We start from the raw sequence: 27,351 nt of genomic DNA on the forward strand, positions 1-27,351 counted from the left end.
TCATCAATTGATATCCTATAATTTCAGAAGTTTATAGACTATCATCACATGACAGTATCATATCACTCCATTTTCTTCCATTTGTCAGTGTCTGCACTCCACATATTCTTCATCTGTCCTCATAATCTACATTCGATGATCCTAATATCATCTTTATAACTCTTTCTGGTACAGTTTCCAGTGTCTTTATCCCCGCAAGAATGCAGGAAATCAAATCTGCACACAGTTACTATGTGAATTACAAATCAAAACTGTAAGATACATGCAATGTAATGTGTTTTATAATTCTTCTCTTCTTACATTAAAATAAGGCAAGATGGTTTACTTTTCCAGATACCTTGGGCAAAAAAAACAAAAGTATCCAGGTGTGTTTATATGAAGACTTTAATTGCTCAGCTGTTTTATTCAGAGTATATTCAGTCAAGGCTTTCAACTGACAATATGCTTTGGACTGACTACTGCTTGTGATTAAAAAATCACGTAACCCAAGCCTTCTCAGCAACCAGTTTGAGACTGATGTCAAGTTACAAACCTTTAATATAAAATAAGACAACTTCAGTAGATGTTAATTACAAAATAAAACTGTAAGGTACATGTAATGTGTTTTATAGCATTCTTCTCTTTTTTTTTTTAACATTAAAATAAACAATGGATTCTTCTCATTGACCAGTACCATATCCTCAGACAAGATGCTTAACTTTTCCAGATACTTCAAGGCAAAAAGAGTATCCTGCAGCATATTTCACATTGCCAGCACCCAAAATCTTTACTCTCTCTTAATGATGAACTTAGAAATAAGAAATTGGAAGCAATGTTTAAGGGAGGATTAAGACTGTTTCTTAGAGCCATAAATGAAGAAAAATGGTTCATTTTTCTTCATTTATGGCTCTTTTACTAGACGGATAATGCACTTCAAAGTAGTTTTTCTGCTGGTACTCAATGTACAAAATATTTTCTAACATATAATAATTATATTCATATATGCATTTACTCACTGTCCATATAGTTAGCTGAGCTAGTGCCTCAAGAAACTTGAAATATATATTATAAGACATGAATCTTGCAATTGCAATGTTACAGGTATATATAACTCATGCAGTACATTTTGCAATACAATTCTTTAATTACAATATTAAATTTTTGTATTGCAATGTAAAATTGAGTTAGTAAAGTGAATGAATAACAAGATTCACAAATATGTTTTAAGATGTAATGAACATTTTGATAATTAAACAAGGTATAAAAAGATATCCTACATTAGGAATTCAAATCTAAAATATATTACACAATTTTTATATTAAAATAAAATATTTAACACAGACATGGTATTCAAAGAGTTTCTGCCAAGTCTGTCACATGAGATTCAAAATAATAGCATATTTGAGAAGTCAGTCACAAATTCATAAATGCTTCACCAAAAAACAGATACTTTTATTCAAGCTTATAAGCAATTTCAATGTTTTGTAAGACATTAAGAATTTTTTACAAAAGATTGGAACTGCTTATCTTTGCAAACATAAATTTTGGCTATTTTTTTGACAGATAGTTGGCAAATGTGCCTCCCATTTCCACTTACTTCATGGCAAGGCAAGGCTCAATAACTACATTATTGCCAGTTCGAACATGTAATTTCCAATATTCCAACAAAGTGATAATATAATTACTTTGTCCAGTAAAGACTAAACAAAACAACCCCAACATGTTTTCTGAAGGAAACAGAAATAGACAAACAAATGCATAATAATGATTTTTCTCCATTTTCCATATATGTGCTACTGGGCAAATTCACTCATCATATATAAACTTCTCAAGTAATGCTTGAGCATTTCAACCGTGACCGGAAAATTCGCCGTAAACAATTATGCCGTAAGATATTTTGCATTAATTTTTGTAAATAATCAATGGATGATAAAGGGTATTATAAATTCATTAAAAAGGCAAATCTTTATTAAGGTGAATGTCAGTGATACATAATATAATGAAATCATTTAAAAATTGTGCAAATTAAAAGAGATGCTGCGTAAATAATTAACTTTTTGCTGCGGATCATCAATTCAACAAATCCATCAGTAACATCACTCATTGGAAAAAATGCTAATGCTGTGAAGCATTTAATTTTCGTGTTGAATTCAGCATCTGTTTGATAGTGAAACTTCAAACCAATGGCAATAATTTTGCGATAAAGATTTTGTGCCATATGAAATAAATAACCTGTTATAGTTGATGTAAAAATATGTTAGAAAAAGCGTTGATAGTTGCTTTCTCGAAATCAACCATTAATGTTTCGGGATCTAATGATGAACGTAAGTCCTTTAAGGCAATGAATAATCTGCTGTAAGTTAATTCTGATTTGCTAGGAAGCAAAGCAAAAAGTCGCCATGGAATCCTTAGGGGGTCTCATGCCAGTCCCAAGCCTGGATAAAGGAGGAGGATCAGTCAGATGAGTGTCAATGGATCAACAAGGTCTGCGATACCAAACAAGCGATTGGGTGGTTGGATCAAAAATTGGGATACTGAAAGGAAACAGAACTATTATCAGTAGGAATATTGGATGTACGGACACTTTGAATGGCAGGAAAACTGGAATTACTTTGCAAGGAAATGAAGAGATATCGCTGTGATATACTAGGACTGGCAGAGTTGCAATGGATATCAGCAGGAAAGATAAATAGATGCAAAGTCATATGGTCATGGCATGACACCAAACATGAAGCAGGAGTTGGTTTCGTTCTTAACAAAAAAGAAGAAAATCACTCAGGCTATAAACCAGTCAATGAACAAATCATAGCAGCAAGAGTTCAAACAAAACCATTTAATATATCAATAGTCCAGATATATGCACCCATATCTGACAGCACAGATGAGGATATTGACTTATTTTACAAAGATCTGACAGACAATAGAAACAATACCAAAGCAAGATATACTAATTATTGAAGGAGATTGGAATGCCAAAGTTGGAATACATAATGATGGTGGAAAGATTCATGAGAAAATATGATTTCAGAGAAAGAAATGAACAAGATGAAAAAAATGCTAGAATTTGCTGTGGATCATGATATGATGATCTGTAACACAAGATTCCAGCAAAAGGAGTGTAGAAAATGGACATGGTGATCAAATGATGGTAAAACCAAAAACACGATTGATATGATTAAAAAAAGATGGATAACATCAGCACAGCAATGTTGAACTTTTAAAGGAGCAGATATAGACTTGGATCATAGTTTAGGGATTGCAAACATCAAGTTGAAATTAAAAAAGAAATATAAACCCCATCATCAGAAACGAAGAGAGCAAGAATAAGTGAAGCAGAAATAGGAAGAAGGTACAGAACAGTGTTAGAGGAGAAACTTAAAAGTATGGATAAAGAAAAAAATTCGAATCTAAGAGTGAAAGGAGTAATGAAGGAGCTAGAAGATGCAGTTGAAGAAACAGTACTAGAAAAAGAAAAGATCAAGAAGAAATGGATTAGACAAGAAACACTGAAGTTAGTACAGGAGAAAAGAATGTTGAAGAAGGGATACAACAGAACAAATAGAGGACCAATATTTTCCAATCAGCGATGTTACTGATGGATTTGTTGAATTGATGATCCACAGCAAAAAGTTAATTATTTACACAGCATCTCTTTTAATTTGCACAATTTTTAAATGATTTCATTATATTATGTATCACTGACATTCACCTTAATAAAGATTTGTCTTTTTAATGCATTTATAATACCCTTTATCATCCACTGATTATTTACAAATAATTAATGCAAAATGTCTTACAGTGTAAATGTTTACGCCAAAAATGTTTATGGTGAATTTTCCTAGAACCATTTCAAGATGTTATTCTTTAACCTGCTCTTTTCTTTTGTTTGTGTGCGTACATGAAGTGTGACTCTATATGTGTAGACACACACACAGTGTAAACTACAGCAGACACTAACATAACTCAATCGTTAATATGAACTGCTGGAAAAAAGTTCACACCAAATCACCACAGGTACAATGCCATGCTAAAAGAAATTCACTACAGCAAACTATCCACTATAATAACACTCGAGAAATTGGTTTAACATGCAAAGGAGATTAGAATTTATTAACAATTTCTTTATATTTCACTCGCTGTAACATGAGCATCATTCAAGAAGAGAGCAAAAGAACTGGTTACAATAATCAAAATATGAGTCAAGCAGCATGAGTATACTTCCACATGTCTTGGTCACAGCTGAACAAAAGAAAACACTATTAAAGTTCCAAGTAACCAGGTATAGTTGTGTAATTCAAAATTAATTGAAAAAATTAAAATAAATTAAAATAAAACTTTAATTCTGTTCAATTAAGACCAGGGTAATGATGCAGGGTTTTGCATGTTCTGAGGAATAGACAACTGAATTGAAATACACTTTAGTGCAACATATTTGTCTGAATTCAATAAACTTTATCTAGAATCAATGGAATGAGAAGCAAGGCCTAAATCTTCTGATTCTAGAAATCTTATGTAATCTTGACGTTCTTGGATTCTGATCTCAGCAAAGCAGCCAAATGACCCAAAACAGCAAACAGGGTTACCCACCTGATAGAAACCAGAAAAAGGATAGTGGAAGCAATTTATCTTCAATATATGGTAGGAAAGAAGATAACTTATGTGCTGGTTTGAAAACAGTGTACAGATTTCTTGTACAATGAGACCTGTGGGATATTCAGTATAGAATCTGTCATAAGTATCACCAAGTGTGGACAGAGAATAACAATGAGGAATTTGAATAAAAGAAACAGTAGAGTGCATGCGTTACATTGAACCTCTATATATAGTTAAGCGTTCATTGGCTGCAAACTATTGGGATGAAAATAAACCTAAAATTAGATAATTTTGATTTAAAAAAAACAACAATAACTTGGGAATACAATTTATTTTATAAAGTTAAGGATGATAATTCCCACACTAGGAGTAGTAAGACAGTTGTTACAACTGAGATCAGGTCAATGAAGTAGAGCCTCATAAGCGTTTGTGTTTATAAGTGGATATATGTAACAGTTTGGCATTTTCTCATTGAAGAAATTTTATTTTATGAGCTCAAGATACTAGGGATTTAATGATGTCCTATTTTTATGTGACTGGTGTTTTCAATCGTGTTATTCTAGGCCAGATTTGTGAGATTTGATGAGCCAAATGTGGCCTTGATGTTCAGAGATGTATTTGTTGACAGATCTTCCTGTTTGTCCATAATAAGACAAGTTGCCAAAACATGGTACTTTGTATACACTAGGTCAGTGATTCTTAACTGGTAGGCCACAGAAAATTTATAGAATGTTTCTAGTTTTTAAAATTCTGAAATCTCTTAAAATAATTATTTTTGCTCTTTATTTTACTTTGTTTCAAACTTGTATCATTTTGTATTAGTAATCTGAATTATGCTATAGTTTCTTTTGTGGTGGCACCACAAGTCAACTTTTCACTGCTGGCAACACTGCAAGCCATGACAACTGCCTACTGGACGTGTGAACGGAGTGATTCTCTGAAGTTTTAAACAATACTAGTATGAATGCATAGAACTTAACGTTGCTAAGTGTAACTTTAGTGCAATTACTTTTCGAAACTTTCAGTGCTGTAATAATGATTTGTTATTTCTTAAAATTTACCCCCTTATAAAATGAGCAACAAAGAACATTATTTGATTTCCTAAATCAAATAAATTTCCTACAGTTTTTACAGTAATACTGAAGTAAAGTTGATTTCTGTTTTCTGTTTTTTTTTTGACATTACAATCTGTAAGTAAAACCACTATTTTAAAAAAAAAAAAAAGTTTAATTATTATTATGTTACTACAAACTAGGGGGCCGCAAAAATATTTTAGAATACTTAGGGGGCTGCAACTACTAAAAGGTTAAGAACCACTGCACTAGGTAGCATCAATGGTGAGAGCTTGTCTTTTGGAGAGGGTAACAGGTTATGAATTTGGTTAATGAGTTTATATTTTCTCATAATTTTTGCCACTCATTCAGAGATGCCTTTAATATATGGTATACGAGAGTTGCTAATTATTTTCTGTGTTATTCTTGGATTGTATTCATTTAGTAGGGTTGGTTGCTTGATAGTTTCCAATTCTTGTTAGAGGGATCGTTTGGAGGAACAAATTTTGTGTGCTCAAGACACTAGGGATATATTTTTATGACATCATTAAATCCTCAACATCCATCTAATGATCTACATCCTGTAAAAATTGGTTTTCAGTAAACCAAAGTGGAAATGGATCCATCTTGTTTCTGGTGGATGTGTACATCTAAAAAGGAAATTCCTTTTGATGATTCTTTTTCTAGCATGAAATGAATATGCAGATGTAGGATGTTGATTTTATGTAGAAACGAATGAAGTTCAGGTTCTGTGCAACTGTAAAGATGTCATCTATGTACCACAGCCAGATTGACAGTTTTGCATAAAGAGAGAGAAGATTCTTTCTTCCAGCTGTTTAAGATAAAAGTTGGCTAGGATAATAGGGAAAGCCCATCAACATTCCTTTCACTTGTTTCTATAATTTATCCTTCCAACAAAAGTAACCAGATGTGACTGAAAATTTAAACAGGTCCACTATGTCTGGTTAAAATTTTTGGGGTAAGAATTTCTATTCTCTCATTGTGAGGAATATTTGTGAAGAGAGAGACAATACCAAAGCTCACCATCAAGTCTACAGATGCCAGTTTCATGTCTTTCATTCTTGCAAGAAATTCTATCAAAAATTTCTATCAGAAATTTTATCAAAGAAGCTGGAAGCTGAGTAGTCAATGAGAGGTGGAGGAGAAGGTTAGACAAAAATCTTGAGATTTTATACATGGGGCTGCCTACAGAATCCACAATAGGTATAAGTGGACAGTTACTTTTATGTAATTTGGTTAGCCATATATTTGAGGGGGGTGTTGCATGGTATGTTCTGAGTCTTTTGATAGTTTCTTGATCTATGGATGTTGTTTTATCCATTAATTTGTTGTGTTTACTGAGTTGAATTTTGAAGGATCCATATTAAACTTCGTGTATTTCAATCACGAAAAAGTAATTTCATTTTCCAAGCATAAGATTTGGAGTCTAAGACTACAGTGGTGTTTCTTTGTTGGCTCTGGTGATAACCATGTTATTATTAACTATAGCTATACTGTATTAAATAAATTTTATTCTCAATATATTTATATATATGTTTAAACTCAAAATTGTCTAATTTTATTTTCAGTCCAATAGTGTGTAAATCAATGAACATGCTACTGTATATAGAGAGGGATCCCAATGTAATGCATGCACTCTACTTTTTCTTTCACTCAAATTCCTCATTTGGGTGAGGAATTTGAGTTGTTCTCTGTCCACACTGATGATGTCTTTTGACACTTAAGATGAAATATGTATATAATAAATCAATTTTTACTGAGGTATATGTGTGATTCTATAATAGAGTACAGATTGTATTTGCAGAGAACGATATGGGCATCCTCTTACCACGATTGTAGTCTGGTTGAAGGATGATAACTATCAGTTATTTTCTGGATGTTTCTCATATCCATGAGACAACAATGTAATTCTTATTTTGTTCAATTCTTCTAACAGAAGGGAGTCTGAAGAACAAATTGTGCATGCAACGTGTACAAGACTTTTGATAATTTTATCTTTATCAATGTCTTTAGTAAAGGATGATGATGTGAAGCTTAGTGGATATACCTGCCAGTGAAGGAAGTCTTGCTGTAGATGGAAATTTAATATTGCCTGTAGAGTTACAGATTATTAAGGTATCCAAGAAGGAAAGACTGTTGTTAGATTCACATTTAATAGGGAATTTGATGCAAGTGTATAAAAGAGTTTATTCTGTCCAAAAATTGAAGTAATTCTGTTCAGGGTGGTATCAACCTGCAAAGAAATCATCGACATTTTGTAACTTTAAAAAGTTGTGTTAAAAAGTTGGCTTTCCAAATGATACATGAAGTAATCAGCCAAAGTAGGTGAGGTAGGACTGCCCATGGCTGTGCTTTCTATTTGCTTATTCAATTTATTCTGCCATGTGAATTATCCCACACTGCTTGTAAATTTAAGAAATTTAACAATGTCATCAGGGAAATGATCTTGTAAAAACTCAGAGTTTTTTGAACAGGTATGTTGGACCAAACACATTCTTTAGATACACACTGTTGAAAAATTATGAATTCATCATGCTCATCTCTCACATATCTATGGCCTTCCTAAGGTGCACAAATCTGGTTATCCATTATGTCCAATAATTGACTGCATCATCTCAGCTAAACATCATTCAAATCTTCAAAACCTAACAGGCTAAACCAACTCTTATATACAAAACAGTTTTAACTTTAGGAAGAAAATTAAAGATATTATTGCTGGACTATGGAATTACAGTTTCTTTTGACATGGTTTCTCTATTTACAAACATATCGCTCCAAGAAACTCTTCAGTTTTTACATCAATGCAGGATGCTTCACATGGCAAAATAAATCGAATAAACAAATAGAAGATAGCACTACAGCAGATTTAAATTCAATTGACTATTCCTTGAAACGTGCAAAACCGTGCATCATCACCCTAATCTTAATCAAACAGATTGCATGCCTACCTCCAAATTTTGGGAAGTAATTGCCATAAATTGTTCATACTTTTTTTTTTTGGTCTTTTTATTTTTTGAAATTCTTATTTTAATATATATATATATATTTTTTTTTTTTTTCAATTAATTTTGAATTACACAACTATACCTGGTTCCCTGGAACTTTAATAGTAGCTGTCTCAACTACAACCAAGACATGTGGAAATATAATCATGCTGTTTGACACATTCTTGTGTTCATATTTTAAATGTTGTAAGCAATTCTTTTGCTCTTTCCTTGAATGATGCTCATGTTACAGTAAGTGAAATATAATTGTTAATAAATTCTAATTTTCCTTACATATGTTAAACTGTTTTTTCAAGTATTATTATATCTATTATGTATGTTTCCGTAAAACATCTATCCACAACGAACTATTCTTGTGACCCTACAAGTTTGCTATAGTGACATCTAACCATCTATCTATATATAGATAGATGGTATAGATAGATGGAGGCTCTATATATAGAGCCTCCCATAGCTCAGTCAATAATGACCATATCCTTTAGATGAATAGTCTTGGATTTTAATCCCATCTAAGATGAACTTTAATAAGCGTCTTTCACTTAAGTTAGTCTCATGTGAAACTGAAAGTATTTTTCCTTCCAGAATATTGGGTTTTTCATCCTACAAAGACAAATAAACCTGTCAGAAAATATGTACACAATTGGCAGAAAAACAGAAAGCCATACAGACAGGATTAACTGCTTTATCATAGAATTAATTAAGTTTCTATGGAACTAAGGTACTTAGCTATAACAGCCCACTGAATTTGCCAAAGGGAAAAGGGAAGATGATGAACACACACTGAGTAAGAAACGTTACTATGGGATGGACTCAAAAAAACTCATGATCTTAGTAAAACATTACATAACACTGAGATGCTTCAAATATAAAGATGATACATAACCAGTCATGGTTAGCATAGGAAGCACTGTTTTTAAAGTTACAACATTTTGTAACTTTAAAAAGTTGTGTTAAAAAGTTTCTGGCTAACATCTATATGGAAGCATTAGAAGAATATCTGCTTAAGTGAAAATTATGGGAAAGACTGAATGACGACATCATAATAATATGACGCATGGTAAGAAATTTCTTTATTAAAGATTTATTAAACCTCAACAACCAACATGAAGTAAAGAAAAAGAGAGAGTGAGAGAGAGACGATTCACTTCCTTTTCTGAATGTAAAACTGACACCAGATAATCTGATAAATGAAAAACTATCTACAAGAAGCCAACTCACACAATTAGATTCATGCTAATTCACACCATTATTAACCCCTGAAATAAGGCATCTTTTAAGTCCTTAGTACATGCACTTCCTGTCTTATTAATGATGAGGAAAATTTGAACAAAGAATTAATACCTTCTTTACTAATACCTCCCTAACAAAATAAGTCATAAACAGAAAATTTCAAGACCTCTTCAATTAACAGATTCAAAGCATATCTAACAGGGAAGAAATCAGAGGATATATTTCTCCTCTGTATTGGCTCCCATTACTAACAAATTATGTAACCAGAATCCTCAGAGAGAGAGAGAGAGAGCAAAATCAAAACAAACTTTATGCTCTTCATCAAGTTACAATCTTTACTTCAGTCTGCTGTTAAATCTAAACATAACTGACTAAAATATCCATGAAATTTACTGCCTATTGTGTTGCCGTTACACCATTGTATGAGCAGACTGAAAAACATTGAATAATATACTGTTGAATATCTCCAAATTCTGATATCAGGTCTAATGCTTTCCTTCATAACGTGATCCACATAGATGATGAATAACAGTGGAGATAATATGCACCCTTGTCTCACATTTAACATCAAATCATCCTTCTGTATATCTTTCTAATTCAATAAGTCAATTCTAACTCTGACTTAGAGGTCAAATACAGACTTATGTAATACTCAACATAATGTCCCATTTACATTCATATGATTGTAGCGTTCAGAACAACTTTTCTGTTGCCACTTTGTCATATGCCTTTTCTAGATTTGTAAAACTCAAATACAAATCATTGTTACATTCTGATGATATCTCAATTATTTGTGATAATTTTTTTTCGACGTGGGGCATATGCCCCACGTTGAGAAACACTGCTTTAAAGGCTATGTGGAGGTCTCCTCTCAGTTATATAGCTTTGACCCTTAATGATATCTCAATTATTTGTGATAATTTTTCTCAGCCTTTTTTCATTTGCTTGCATAAATCTTATTTGAAACACTCAATAAGGAAATTCTTCTTTAATTCTCACATGCAAGTTTATTTCCTCTTTTTATATTATAGGTGCTATATGAGAGCTCTTTTTCTCATTTTCTAATTGCCTTCCAAAATATTCAAATTGTCCCCCTGTGGGGACAATTTGAATATTTTGCCCCACATTCAGAAACACTGCTTTAAAGGCTATGTGGAAAGAAACACTGCTTTAAAGGCTATATTAATCACCCCCTCCAATATGGTCTTATATTGGAGGGGTGCTTAATTAGCATTATGATGATGATCTAGAATATCTGTATCTTCAGTTTCATGTTTTCTTTCTCATCTCCAGTTCCTTTTACAATACGTTTTCCTCCGTTTTTAAGCTTCTTCAACAGCATTCAGAACATTTTGTCACCCTCCTGATATTTATCTCCTATATTCTTATCAACGTCTTCCCATGACTTTTATTTAGCTGCTTCTACACAGATTGATTGCTTTCTTACATTTTTCTCTGTATTCTCTCAAAGCACATGCCGATTTACTTGCTAAGAACTTTTGATATACTTTCTTCTTTTCCATAATTGCCTCTTACTTCCTGAGTCCATTATAAAGTTCTAATTTTTTGTTATCCTTCCAGACAACTTCATCACGTTGCTCTGGGTGAATCAATGAATGTTTTCTTCAGATTCGCCATTTCTTTATTTTTTTTTTGAATATTTGCATATCTGAGTCTACAGTTGGCCTCTGAGCAGCTTAACTTTGGTTCTTTTTAAACCTTTCTTACACACTTTTCTTTTCAATATGATATTCAATGTTACCCTGCTCAAAACTAAATGGTGATCACTTTCTATTTCAAATCCCATGTATACTCTTTTCTCTTGAACCATCATGAAGATATGGTTCAAGAGAAAACATAGTCAATGATGTGAATTTGTGCACATTTATGTAAAATATGGTTAGTAACGACTAGTCAATGTCCTTATCAGAAATCCAACTGATTACCATTGTCATTAAGTTGGCAGTTTTCTGCAAATTGTCTCAAAAATTTGCTATTCACATCAGAGTGCAGTTTGCTCACATCGCTCTGCTTGATACTGCCTGCTATTCAAGAAACTTATCATGTTGTGTTGAATACCACAGTTACTTCTTCCTTTCCTCAATCATTACTGCTTGAATATAACATCTGAACATGTTCACATTGGGGCAATCATAGCTCTCTCGTTGTCACACTAACTATCTGACAGCACGAGAGAAAACGCTGCGCCCCATGGAAGTTTCATGCTTGTGTTTTGATGGATGTGCTACATATCAGAACAGTTCTTTAATTGTAGCCAAATATGCATAAAGGTGGTAGGGGGGAATTATTGTATTTGTTTTTGGATATATTGAAAAACAATAATGAAGGAGAATGCTAGATTTGGTTGGTATATTTGAATTACTCAAGTGGGTAAATATGTGACCATCATTATTAAGTCATGTGAGAATGGGAAATGTAAAGGAAAGAACAAGTGTGAGTAGAAATACTTCCATTACTGACAAACGAATTATTAACAATTCACATTTGTGATGTTATGTGTGTGTTGTATGTTGCTGGGTGGAGCGAATAGGATGTGATCCTATAAATTCTAGATGATGGCATAATTTTAAAAAACTTACAAGGAGAAGGAAAGAGGTTTGCAAAGTATAATAACTAACTAATAATAAACAGCTGCTGTACACATTTGGCAGTTCAGTAAATAACTATAGGGAGGGGCTAATCCAATGACCTAATAATGTTGATCAGGTGATTCATTTAGGAGTGGCAGGAATACATGTGGAATCATGGAGCAGCAAATCATCTTGTGAAATTTGTTGCTTGTTATGTGTATCTCTATTTTATCTACACTTCACTTCATTTTCTAAAAATTTTCTTTTGTTTACTGAAATCAGTATACATTTTACACAGTAATAGGATACATAATATCAGATTATTATTAGAATTATCCACACTTTCACGAATCCTATATTCATTACTTTTTATCTCTTCTGTCTTATCAATAATAGATATCTCACAAATAATAATATTTTGCTGTAGATCAATGGCTTCTTCTAATGCATAGAAGTATTCGTTTTTTATTCAGGAACATATAAATTTTTACTACATCTGTTGTTTCTGGAGACTGGAATAAAAATGTTTCTATACTATGAAAAAGATTCCAACCTCAACAGACTCTATACTGCAGAAGAAAGAAAAACAAGAGGCTTTGTTTATCAACAAATACAGTATAGAATTTAAGTATGTACTACATTATGTTAATATCTATCAATCACCACTTAATATTCTCCTATGAAATGTTAATGTTTTGTACTCATCACTTATTAGAGAAGAAATTATTTGAGAGAGAGAGAACTACTTCTCCTTTATAGGCCAAAAAAATTGCATAATATGTAGTCATGTCCATCTTCCTGCACACAAAAGGAGTGTCTTCCATGGCTTTTTCTCCTTTACTTAATGTGAAAATTTTGGTTTTATATATATATATTGGTGTACATATTTACTCGGCAGATAATGTTATGAAAAAATTAGTTTGAATGACTATAATACCTCAGTTTAATGCTGAGATACTACTAGTTTCGTTGAACAAAATTCAACTTCTTCAGGTATCAAAGACAAAGAATTATGTAAAATAACAGACATAATAAAATTACATCAACAGAACTAATATAAAAGACCAAAGTACAGTTTAAAACAGGAATGCGTGCTGGAATTCCAATTAAAGTTGATTACATGCGAGAGTTGCCACGGGAGCGCTAGTATTGGACAGTGGCAATGTGTGCATCAGAAAGATTGCAGCTAAGGCTGTTGTTTATATGGGATGAAGCAAGGGATATTTCTTTAGATTCGACTATCTTCCTTTCCAGCTCATCATAACACCTATGAATATTATAAGTTTGCGGCCAGACTATGAGGTGTTGAAGGCCTTCATCTGAGTTAATAGAGAAGCGAACGTGGTTTGATAGAGCACTGGCCCTGGTCTTATTGTAGGATATGTCTCTTCTGTGTTCCTCAATACATAAAAGGATAGATTTAGCCGTCTGACCATAATATAGTTTGCCACATTCACACAAGATCTTATAGACACCTGGATGCTGGAGAGGGACATGTTTTATTTTAGGTCTACTTAGTATTGATTGAAGGTTTGGAAACGTAGTGAAACAAGTTCTAATGTTGAATTTCCTAAGAATTTTTGCTGGTTTTGGGGGGAGAGAGAGCTGATGTATGGTAAAGATATGAATGCTCTTGGGGAAGAAGAATCTTCAATAGTAGGAGAACGACGGTGAGAGATAAATTTATCAATTTTCTTAAGAGAGAAACCATTGTTGACAAGTCCTTTTTAGTAAATTAAGCTCATTTTCAATCTCTGTTTCATCTGTTAGTAAAGAAATTTGGAATTATTTCAACCCAGGGTTGAAATAATTCCAAATTTCTGCAGAGAGTAGTGATGGGAAGAAGCATGAAGGTATCTGTCTGTGTGTGTTGGTTTTCTAAAAAAAAATATATATATATATATATATATATATGCCAGCCATTCATAATTATAATTCATTTTTAAAAAGTAAACAAGAAAGAAATAACTGCTATAAATTAATTTTCGTCAGCAATTACCTGTGGTTTCCATATACTGTAAATACAATTTCTTTACCTTCTGTTCTTGTCCAAATCTTTCCATTACTGAACTCCTTTGTTCTTGACAAAACAAAAAGAAAGGATTTGCAGGCCTTTTTGGTGCATTGGGATCTTTTTCTTTATCCTGACGGATTTTCTTCTTTGTGTTTAGTCCTGTACTTGCTGCTACTATATGTTTTGATTTAGAAGGAACTGTGCTACTTGAAGAAAGCTTTGATAAACACAAAGATCCAGTAGGAATTATAGATGTACTGTCTTCCTGAAAGAAGATGAGGAGTTCAATAACAATAACAAAGAATAAAGTAATGCAAAAGTTTTAATTACTTTTGTTATCTTTCAGTATCTTCAATCATGTTTTATGATTTAAAGTAATTATTACTGAATAAAAAGAACACTGCTAAACTGTGCAATGCTTAATGCTTAATTTACATCTAGAACAAGCTCACACAAATGTTAGATACAGATGAAAGTCCAAACAAACCTATAACTCAGACTCCATTTTAAGTCATGCACATCGGTCCTCTGTATACATGCATAATTACTGAATGTGATATTATTAAAAGCATTAGATGTAATATTACATAAAAGATCAGTAAAAATTATTGTTACTTTGAATTGTTTAAACAATAAGAATGTTTAAACAACTCAAAGAATACTTTGAGTTGTTTAAACATTCTTATTATAATGTTATTAAATAACATGATTCTCATATAAGTTACAAAACAGGATCATAACAGACACAAATATCCTATTATGAGCTCAAAAAACCTTAAGAAATAGTTGCATATATGTACTGTTTTTCTATTTTAATGGACTAGTCTGAAACAAATTTCTTCACTTCAAAAATGATATGATTAACCAACAGGAATGACTTCTAATTACTCAATTAGAATTCACTTGGGTGACTGGTCGGTCATTCCCAATCGATATAATTAATTCTACAGTTGATCAGAAAGCTTCTCAACTGCAAAACCATCTTTTCCTCATATTTATTATCATCAAAGACCTCCATGAAGTCAAGGACTTGTCAACTGAGAGGTTATACATTACCCACATCAGCTGTCATACCTTCTTTTAAACTCATTCACTCTTGGATGTGCTAGATCCACTTCAACAGGCAAAAGGTTCAACTCACTCACTGTTCTATGAGAGAAAAATCTAGCTCTTATCCCTTTTTTAACTGCACACAAATTTAACATTCATGGATGTCCCCTTCTCCTCTCACCACCAAATAATGAAAAATTATTCAATTCATATCCTATAACACCCTTTCATATTTATAGGCTTCTATCATATCATCCCAATCATATGGGATGATATGATGAGATGATATTAGCCAGGCCATCCGGATGCAAAAAGGTAAGTCTAAGGAAACGATTGTGTTGGTTGATACAAATGATTTGTGAGGTAAGAAATATTCTATGAGAGAAGAGGTAAAGGAGTTGTTAGAAGAGCAAAACTGAAGAGTAAGAAGGTGAAGATTATAAGTCTCCTACCAAGCTATGATAGAGGCAAACTGAGGAAGAGAGCATTGACAGCTAATGAGTCTAAACGCAGATTGTGTAAAAGGTATGATGTAGAATTTGTGGATCTGTGGTCTCTATTTGACAGAAAGAAGAATTTGTACAATGCTGATAGACTACATCTAAATGGTTTTGATGTTAGGTGTATGAAGAAAGCTTTGTTCACTGAGCATGTTGAAGTACAAATTCAGGGAAACTTAAGCAATTAGGGTGAAAGCAAGTGAGCTTGTATGAAGGCACCCATGAAGCGAGTGAGTGTGAGAATGACTGAGGAATCTAGTCTGTCAAGCAAAAATATTGAATAGGTTAGTCAATTCAGAAAGTAAAGGTAGGTTGGGGATTAAAGGGATGCTGCAATTTCTATATACTAATGCCTGAAATATCAGGAACAAGAGGGAAGAATTTATGGCATTGGTTAGTGCAACCTTGTCAAAAGTTATAGACATTAGTGAGACTTGGTTAACAGCAGATGATGTAGTTACAGGGATTGAATGTGAAGGGTCTTGTATTTTCTGGGAAGATAGAGAAGATATGACTGGGGGAGGAGTACTGCTGATGATAGGCAAAAGGTTCGACTTTTTTGTTGAACAAATCAAAAAGAATAGGAGACAGGTGGTAAGGTGGTTCATTTGAAGCAATCTGGTGTGAGATTAAGTAAGACAAAATATACAGTTGGTTGTTGCTATAGGCCAGGGAGTTCCACAGATGAACTGGAAGCCATGGATTACCAAAGTAGTACAACGAGTACAGGTCAAGTGATTATTATGGGGGATTTCAACTATGGAGATATAGACAGGAAGGAAGAAGGATCACATGACAAGGAAATAAAATTTATACACCTGCTAAAAGATAATTACTTAAGGCAGCATGTGATAGAGGGGACTGAGGATGGGAGAGTACTGGACCTGGTCATAGGATCAGAAGACAACATGCCTCCAATTGGGGAAAGTGATCATGTGATCTTGAGTTGGGAGATTGTAAAACATGAGGAATATTCTATCATGAAAGGGTATTTGTGAAACTACAAGGTAGGCAATTATGACATGCTTAGGAAGAAGCTTAAATCTGTACTATGGCATAAAACACTGCTTGGTAAGGATGTTAGTAGTGCATGAGATAAGTTAAGGGTCATCTAGAGAAAGCAGTATTAAATTGTATACTTAGGGTAAGGAGGTTAATCAGGTAGAAGTTAGATGGATGAGTAATATCATTAAGCATGAGCTTCAGAAGAAGAAAATGCTGTGGAGGGTATATAAAGAGAAAGGTAACCAGCAAACTCGTGAATGGTACAAAAACTCATGTCAGGCAAGAGAGGTGACCAGCACAGCAAGGAAGACAAAATCAGATTATGAGAAGAACCTAGCCGAGCAGGCCAAAGGAAATCTTAAAGAGTTGTTTCGTTATGTGGCAAGTAAGAGGAAGAATAACTATGGAAGATTAACCTTAATGAGTGATGATGGTTACAAGGAGACAGAAGTAGATAAAATAGTTGAGTTATTGAATGACCACTTTGCAATCACATATCTTCTTAGTGAGATTACTGCTTTAACCTATGTGACAGATACTAATGTGGGAACAGAGGTGGATGAATTGGAGGTTCTTAGGATATTGCAAAATCTCAATGTAAATACAGCTGTGGGATTAATTGGGATATCAGCTAGGGTATGAAAGGGAACTGGCTTTGTCAATGACCTTGACTGGGATCTCTGATTTAAGTCTCAGCTTTGGTACAGTTCCAAGGGAATAGAAAGAGGACAAAATAATTCCTTTGCATAAGGGAGGTTCTAAGACTGCAATAGCAAATTATAGACCAATCAGTATCTCAGGCATGGTGGTAAAAGTACCAGAAAAATTGGTAAGAAAAACGAGAATTTAAGAATGGGTAGATAAAAATATAATACTGTATGAGGATCAACATGGCTTTGTGAAGGGTCAGTCATGCCTTAGTAATTTACTAACTTTTTATAATAGATAACAGCTGAGTTGGATAAAGGAAATGGCTACATGATGATTTTGCAAAGACATTTGACAGAATTTCACATGGAACTCTGTTATGCAAATAAGAACAAATGGTGATGGATAATGACACTGGTTAATTGATAAAAGGGTGGCTGCTGGGAAGATGGGCAGATATCAAAAAGTGGTATGTGGAGGGGCAGAATCGAGGCGAAAACAGGTGATTAGTGGTGTGCCGCAAGGTTCAGTGCTGGGGTGGTTGCTGTTTAATTTGTACATAAATGATATAGGAAATAACCTGAAAGGTTTATTTCCTATATCATTTATGTACAAATTTTGCATATTTGTACATTTATGTACAAATATGCAAAATTCCACATCACTTATTCTACCTATATGCAAAATTAGGTAGAATAAGTGATGTGGAAAGCTTGCAGGACAATTTGAATGGGTTGTCAATGTGGGCAAAAGTTAATGGGTATCAGTTTAATGTCGAGAAATGTCAAGTTATGCATTTTGGGATAAATAGACTAAAAGCCATGTATTACATTGATGGCCCTGTACTACAGGAAATAGATGAAGCTAGAGATTTAGGGATGGTTGTAGACAGAGTGTTAAAGTTTAGAAGACTTATTGCTAAGGTAGCCAATAAGATTACTTGGCTATTGAAAAACACATTAACAAGTAGATCTAAGGAAGTTGTTATTCATCTTTATAAGGCACCCACATCTGGATTACTGTACTCAAGTCTGGTACCCTGAGTTTCTTGGGGATGAGGAAGTGGTGGAGAGGATTCAGAGGCGAGTGACTAAGATGGTGAGTGGCCTATAGAATGTTCCCTATGATAGATTGAAGGTGTGGATTGCAAAAGTTGGATGACAGGAGAAAAAAAAGGGGATTCAGAGGAAATGTTTTTCCTCTGAATTAGCACTTGGCTAGAGGGACCAGAACAAGGGGGTCATCCCTGGAAGTTAAATAAAGGTGTGGTTAGTAGGGGTGTGAGGACTAGATTTTTTTGCTTGGAAAGTTGTGAATGAGTGGAATGGGTTGCCAGAGTGCTTTGTCTGTTAATGGTTCAAGGAGAGGTATGATAGATTGTGTGGATAGATTAGGTCCCCCATGATGAGTCTTTGAACTCCATGGAGGTGCCCATAAAATAATAATAATCCTTCATTCTCCTATTTACCATTATCTGCAATCCAAATCAACATGTGATTCAAAGTGTGGTTGTATCAAGGCCTTGTAAAGAGGCATAATGCCTTCTTATCTTTACATTGTTAGTTTGTTTCAGCTAGCAATTATTCTCTTATATACATCTTTTCTTCCATAAAATATAAAATTTCATTAAGGAAAAGTGATAGCCTGTCAAAATATATACTTCAATATACACACCTATGCACTTTGAATATTATTTTTTTTTATTTTAGTATAAATTAAATTTAAAAAAAAACTCAAGGAGCTATCAAGCTCATCAAGAGCAGGCTTTTTTGCAAATACCCATGCCCGCAGTGGGACTCAAACCCATGACCTATTGGTTGGAGAGCGGTTATGCTATCCAATGGCCAACCAGTATGGCATCGTATTATTGAATATTTATATCCAGTTGTGCATGTGATATGTAAGTATGTTGAACTTTCTAGTTTATATTATTTATAGCTCATTTACTATAACTTCTGTTCACCGATCTTCACATTATTCTTTTGATGCTGTTTATCTGTATTTCACAACTGGGCTACTTGTTGCACTGAGGTGATTAATGTGAAGTCTGAGACTGAGAGCTAGGTTTCACTAATGCCAACAATTTTAGGCCACAACATATTCACCAAAGAAATAAACTCAACTACTTTGTTTCTAATACTCCTGACATTTGTGTATAGACATAATAAGTTACCTCCTTACTTTTTCTTATACTTAAATCTACAGCCTGCTTGACCCAACTGGGCAACTGTCTCTTTTCTCTTCCCACATACACACTTAATGCTCAATGGCATTAATATCACTATTATATATGCATCCTAGCTGAATCTGCATACACATTCTCCACATTCTTTCCATGGAATATGAATTAAATAACTGTTCCTTCTGCTAATTCTGATGGCTGCCATTAAGCAAAACACCACAGAGAAGATTACTACTCTGGCCTAATGAACTAAGGCTAATTGCAATAATTAGCTGTGGCTGATTATGCAAAATTACATCACAAAACTAAGGACAGAAAGATTTTCTTAGCAATGCTGAAAAAAGCACATCACATGTTGATAATGATTTCCTGTATAGATTATATTAGGAAAATGTTCGGTGTGCCTGGATTTTCCCCATGAGCTGTGTTTCTATTTGAATACAGCTGTTTATAATTGTGTTTTTCCTTAACCTCGTGGTTGGTGGGGTAGCAAAGCTGCTTTACTAGAGAATTATTGCAGAACAAGGTTGTTTCCCGCTTCCTTCCTTGTATTCTATGTTCTTCCTTCCAAAAGTATTCCATGTCTGTAGATATCTGTGTTCACAGGGCTGGTTTGCCTGTTTTGAGGGATGAAAAACCCTCCATCTCTGTATGAGACCAGTTAACTCACCTTTGAGTTGGATGGCATTAACTCATTTAGTTTCAATAGAGCTCTTCAGTTGGAAAGACCTGGATTCTGTCAAAACCAAATGAGCCACAGAGGCTCAACTTGTTTATAATTAAATTATCATTAATTTGAAACATTAATGCATCGGAACATGTGAGAGGAGAACATCTATTTAGGTCAAATCTACACAATCCTGCCATAAACATTGTTACAACTTCTGCACACCACTGCATTGCCCACAGAATTGTGTGAGCCCAGTTCTGTTAGTGGTACTGTGCACAGCCAACATTTGCGTATTCATCAGTAGAGGGAGAGAGAGTTTTCAAGTTGTATAGTTTAACATGCAATGGGGAGATTATGAGAACCTTTAAGCTGTAATAGCACTTCACAAAGTTAGAATGCAGCCCAGCCACCTATTATTTTCAACATACTAAAAACAATTGGGATCAGTAGGATGTTTGTGTATCAGACATATTTGAATGCCAAAAAACAGGTCGACCATGCTGCATTAGGACACAACAGCTTGTGAGGGCTGTGAAGGGCCGCCTCTGTCATAATCTTGTAAGAAAGTAATGTAGTGAGAGAGAGAGAGAGATGAACATTTGGCAGAGAATCATGTCATATGTCAATCATATCACTGATGACCTGGGTGAGAGAGAGCTTATTGTCGTTCTACTAGACACTTCCTAACATTGTAACTTACATGGCAGAGGGTGATAAAAAAAATCAAAGGCACTTCTCCGGCAGTATGCAAACAACAGACACAGAGATATCCTCTTCACAGATGAGAAGATATTCATTGAAGAGTCGTTTAACCTCTAAAACAATCAGGCATATGCCAAAGCACCCAGGATTCAAAAAGGTCATCATCTTGCATCAGTGATGGTTTGGTGGGAGGTGATGTATCAAGGGAACCTAAGATGCATTTCTGCGAGAATGGGGTCAAAATCTCTACTATAGTGTATCAAGACACCATGCTGGAACCTGTGTTATGGCCCCTGAACATTACCTTGTTTCATCTTGTTGGAAGGCAGCAGACCTTGCACACAAGGTAAAGATCACACAACAGTGGGTGGAGGCAAATATGCCCATCTACACATTACCATCTGGAAATCCCGATCTGAATCCATTGAACTTATTGTGGTCGAAGCTTAAGAGAGTAGCCTGCAAGAAACGACACCCCAGCATCCCCAGCCTGAAGGTGGATTTGGAGCAAGCAATGGCAGCATTTGACATTGCTTGCAACATCCAATTTCCGTTGGATGTTGTGTATGCCACTACTGATATGTGGTCTTGCAGGCTTCTTGGCATGCGTGAAGGCACAAGGGGAACATTTCGAACATTGGGTGCTGCTATATGCACGTTATACATATGGTTTGTATGTACTGAAAGCTGTAAATGACTGACTGATAGATTAAGGGTTTATGCCCTGTTCAAGTTGTAACAGTATTTATGACTAGACTAGGTAAACTAATGCACATTAAGAGTGTGCAGTAACACTTGAGCAATCCACAGTATTTTATATTTATTATTTTTTTTGTGCTCTCATATGCATATACACTTCTACAATGCAATATTAATGGTTTTCACCTTGAAGATGCTAATATGATAGCAATGCAACGAAAAAGTTTATGCCAAGAAACAAATGAACATATTTGTTCATGTTGATTTCAACAACAACAAAAAAAAAACTTAAAGAAATTATAAAGTAAAATATGCATATTAACAGGAAAAAATAACATTGAGCAGTAAGAAGTCAAAGATCATTTAAAGTTTTTATATCATTATTTTTAATTGTTAATGGGATTTATTTTACTGCTCTCTCTTTTTTTTTTTTTGCAACAAATCAAATTTTGGTTTGATCTCACCTATGCCCAAGCAGTTATGCTGTTTGTTTTTGTGAGTATTTATGTGATATCCAGTGAAGGTGCATTTAAGAAAACATATGCAATGATTCCAGACAGAATACATATGCTAAAGTTGAAATAAGTTGAAACAACATACTAGCTAATTTTTTATTCAGAGGTTTCTACACATTTGTATAGTTAAGACAAGATCAAAGTTTGAAGGGGTAAGTTTATCTAGTGAATTATCATTCCATTCATTTTTGTTTGATGCAAAACTCAGAGCTGATAACATTTTGAGCAGTCAACAATAAACTACAATTGTAGAAAAAGAAACACGGTTTTTAGATTAAACTAATTTCAACTCAAAACATATTGGCATTCCACTCTCTTCTTTCCCAATGAAATCATGATTTACAAATTTGCATAATTCTAAGAAAATTATATTGCTCAGCATGTAGATTCTAACTGAGAAAGGAACATATAGGAGATATCAAATTTCTGGAAAGGTGGCACAGACCACCCACCTTATACAACATTTGCCAAGAAAGATTGAATTCTCTCTTCTTAACACGACAATTTCTTTTCTTCATGTTAATTGAGTCTTTTGATTAGCCACAGGGATGACGGGAGGATAATCCCATGCAGCAAAGACCAATTTATTATTATTATTATTACAGGCGACTCCAGGAAGTCCTTAGACTCATCGAGGGAGGCCCTAAACATCATGTCCACACAATTATACGACATTCTCAGAGTATCTATCATACCTTGCCTTGAACTCACTCACCGTCATAGCACCCACAACAGACTCTGGCAGCTTATTCCACTCATTTACCACTCTAAAAATAAAGAACCTAGCTCTAATACCCCTGCTAACCACACTCTTGCCCAGCTTCCATAGGTGTCCCCTAGTTCTCCCACCACCAGTCCGGATCTCCAAAATATCCTCTGAATTTATCTTATAGAAACCCGTTAGCAATTTGAATGTCTCAATCATATCTCCCCTTTTCTGCCTATCAACTAATTTCTGTAACCCACAAATCTTCAACCTGTTCTCATATGGTTCATTCCATAGACCCGCTATCATCTTAGTCACTCGCCTCTGGATCCTCTCCACCATCAAGAAGGAACCTAGGTGACCAAATCTGGGCACAGTACTCGAGATGAGGTCTTATCAAGGCTCGGTACAGAGGTACAATAACTTGCTTGTCTCTGCTCGTCAAGGTATTTTTCAACAACCAAGTGAGTTGATGAGCTGATTTAGCTACTTTTGCAATGTGCTAAATCAGCTCATTGATTTAGGTCCCTGAACATTACCTTGTTTCATCTTGTTGGAAGGCAGCAGACCTTGCACATAAGATAAAGGTTTAGGTAATTTGCCCCCTAAACTTCATCTCCCTATCCATCAACACTCCCAAGTTCCTGGCCTCATCAATCTCCTGGAGTACAGTTCCACTGCTGTTAATCTTTTCATCCCAAAATGCTTAACCTTACATTTTGTCACATTAAATTGACATCCATTCTCCTTAGCCCAGAACTCCAATCTATCCAAGTCATTCTGCAAGATTTTGACATCTTCTGCATTCACTATCGCCCTACCAAACTTGGCATCATCAGCAAACAAATGAACTGTTCCTCTTAGATCCTTCCCTATATCATTAATGAAAAGATTAAACAGCAGTGGTCCAAGAACAGAACCCTGCGGCACACTGCTATCCACAGGCCGTCTTTTTGGACTCTACTCCTGAATAAACTACTCTTTGATATCTCTCCATCAACCACCCACCTATCCATCTCACCAACCCTATATCCATTCCCATATGTTGTAGTTTACGGATTAGAATTCCATATGGTATCCTGTCAAATGCCTTTGCCAGGTCCAGCAGTATCACTGTAAACCCATTTCCCTTATCCAGTTCAGCCGTCACCTTGTTATAAAACTTGAGCAAGTTACTGAGGCATGATCTACCCTTCACAAAGCCATGCTGTTGTCCATACAGTATCTCATTTTCATCAATCAATTCCTGTATTTTTCCCTTGACTACTTTTTCCAAGACCTTGACAACGACTCCTGATATGCTGATCGGTCGGTAATTTGCAACCATAGTCTTGGATCCTCCTTGATGCAATGAAACTATTTTCTCCTCTTTCCACACCTTTGGGACTAAACCAGACCTGAGACTCAGATTAAACAACATGGTCAAGGGAACTGATAATTCCTTAGCCACTTCACGCAAGACCCGTGCCGGTATACCATCCGATCCCACAGATGTATTCACATTAAGGTTCTGTCAATTTGAAATGGTTAACCTAGAAAAGATGAACTACCTGGATGCTAATCATCTTTGGATTTCTGATTCTGCTGGTTTCTTGGTCAGTCACTATGTGAACCGTGGGAAAAGAAAATGAAGATGGTATTTGGCTATATGATGAATTAAACATGCTGAAGCCTTTTCACTATTTCTTCTACTATTTCTCTACCTCCCCATCCCTTTATCTATACCTATGATGAAAACTCCTGCCTTTCCCTTTCCTTCTCAGAGGGCATATCTCACGAATGCAGGAAATATAACATATTGCATTATCAAGTTGTTGGTGATTTACTGCATAACATAATTACTTGATTTGCACCTGTTTATGTATGGGAAGCTCAACAATAGATGAACATCCATCTTTTGCATTATGGATGTACATATCATTAAAAAAACCGTGAGGTAGTGAAATGTTAAGTGATATAACATTTGAGAGATTCTGTAAAAATCGATGTTATTCTAATATACTAAAAATTAATTTTATGCCAAGTTTAAAATATGTTGTACTAAAATTTTAAGTTATTATTACAGAGACAAAATCAATATTGTCATATACTTGATTCAAATACTTACTTCTGTGAAGAGAGTCAAAGGAACATTTCTATAATCATCACCATACTGATCTAACCTCTCTATTAGGAATCTATAAAAATAAAAAAATATACCGATATATTTTTAGCAATAAAAATTTTGACTTTTTGGTGGCTAAAATGTGATCAAAAATGCTACTTATGACCAAAACTTCAGCATAAGTAAATAAAGAAAACTGGATATCTTTTATAGAAATAGTGAATATTAAAGATCTAACGTGGATAGTTTTAACCTCTCCCTCTCTCTTTCTTTTTTGTTTTTAATTTGTAGAAATTATACAAGTTTTTGCTTATTGAGAGTGTCAAAATTATTTCATTATTAGCAACTTTCTATCAACAAGTTTCTTCCAAATCAATCACTTGTTAGGTCTCCAATATTAACTAATCCTATATTTTTCATTTTAAAAATTTTATGGAATTTACAACCGCGTGAAAAAAACTTTTTTATTATCCCGACGTTTCGATCTTCACATCAAGATCATCATCTGGAGCGTACATAAATATACAGGACAAGCTGAGTTACATCATTAACTGTAAGCTAGAGAAACAATGATTTTATCACATGTTATTCTACTGACATGCCCTCTGGTGGAAAAAAAATATATAAATAAAATAAAATAAATTTTTTTTTTAAGTTTTTATTTTATTTTATTTTATTTATATATTTTTTTTTCCACCAGAGGTCACGCCAGTAGAATAACATGTGATCAAATCATTGTTTCTCTAGCCTACAGTTAATGATGTAACTCAGCTTGTCCTGTATATTTATGTACGCTCCAGATGATGATCTTGATGTGAAGATCGAAACGTCGGGATAATAAAAAAAGTTTTTTTAACACGGTTGTAAATTCCATAAAATTTTAAAATGAATGCTGATCACCGTGTAATCCTAAAAGAAAGAATCCTACATTTTGGTCTTTCAAGTGACTACTAACTTTATCAATCTACCTAGATCTCAGTTCTCTTTTTTGGTTCTTTACAAAAAAACATCTTTTTTTTTTTCCTGACTTTTCTTCTCCAATTTTGTATAAGTGGCCATGCCATATCATGCTTGATTAGCTCTACTCTCACATACCTGAATGCTAACAACATTTAATTCCTTTCTATCATCATCATCAAATTCCTGCCATGTACCCTCAAGGGGTATACTGGATATGATAGTATTGTACCTTCGTTTTTACCACAATTCTGCTATTGACACTTTGTTCACTAATTTTCCTCAAAACTCCCATATGTGCAGGAAACCAGTCTTGGATCAACTGTTCTATATCTTACTCTCAACTCTCAAATTCATAAATTGAAACTGGGCTAAACACTGTCTTGTATACTGCTAGTTTTAGTATTTAGATTAATTTCCCTCTTATTCCAAATAAATAATTTACATGGAATATATAAATTTATTCAACTATCTCCTCATCATACTAGCTTAGCTTATTCTGTTATCTATTTCATATTTAATGTACCATTTTCACTAAATGCGTGTTGAAATGTTTTACATGTTCTATAGGTTCTTCACTGAGAATTAGAATTCAGTTAATATTTTCTAAGTTTATGCCTATTTTCATTGCATTTGACTTTTGATACATAACTGGTAATACATTATGCTGATTATCCAGAAGAATATTAATACACGAGGACTTCAGCAGTTTATTGTAGTTGTATTTAATTTAATTTAATTTTTTATTTTTTTATCTTTATTTTATTTATTTTATTTATTTTTATGTTATTTTATTTAATTATCACTAGAGGTCAGGCTAGGAAAAAGATTAATTAACAACGTAGATTCAGTGTACGGTATACAAGGCTAGAGCATGAATCCTGATGATGATGACCTCTATACAGGGGTCAAAACGTCAAGCGTTATTTTATTAATAATTAATAAAATAATCTTTTCAACACGTGTGTTTTTTGTGTCCCTAAATCTATAAATATGAATTCTGATCACCGTTTAACCTTAAAAGAAAGACTTATGCTGATTAGTACTTCGGTAATTTTTCTGTGAGTTCTTCCACTTCTTTTCCATTATTTATTTAGCAAAATGATGTACAAATAGAAAGTGATAAGA

General features: G+C 34.0%; 1 protein-coding gene across 2 annotated transcripts in view; it reads right to left on the reverse strand.

Annotated features, from left to right (window-relative positions):
- The window catches only part of LOC150095014 (uncharacterized), an 84,905-nt gene that overhangs the window by 17,013 nt on the left and 40,541 nt on the right, over positions 1-27,351 (reverse strand). The window contains exons 3-4 of one of the 2 annotated variants that reach the window (XM_090411460.1): positions 25,270-25,339; positions 14,508-14,750 (exon numbers count right to left, since the gene is read on the reverse strand). In XM_090411460.1, the coding sequence (XP_090267586.1) occupies positions 14,508-14,750; positions 25,270-25,339 (313 nt within the window). Of the gene's footprint in view, positions 1-14,470; positions 14,751-25,269; positions 25,340-27,351 lie in introns of both variants that reach the window. The other variant, XM_090411461.1, reaches the window with a different exon arrangement.

The sequence above is a fragment of the Typopeltis vanoorti genome, chromosome 21 (assembly GCF_054136105.1).
Source record: "Typopeltis vanoorti isolate ZY-2024b chromosome 21, IOZ_Tvanoo_1.0, whole genome shotgun sequence".
Taxonomy (NCBI): domain Eukaryota; kingdom Metazoa; phylum Arthropoda; class Arachnida; order Uropygi; family Thelyphonidae; genus Typopeltis; species Typopeltis vanoorti.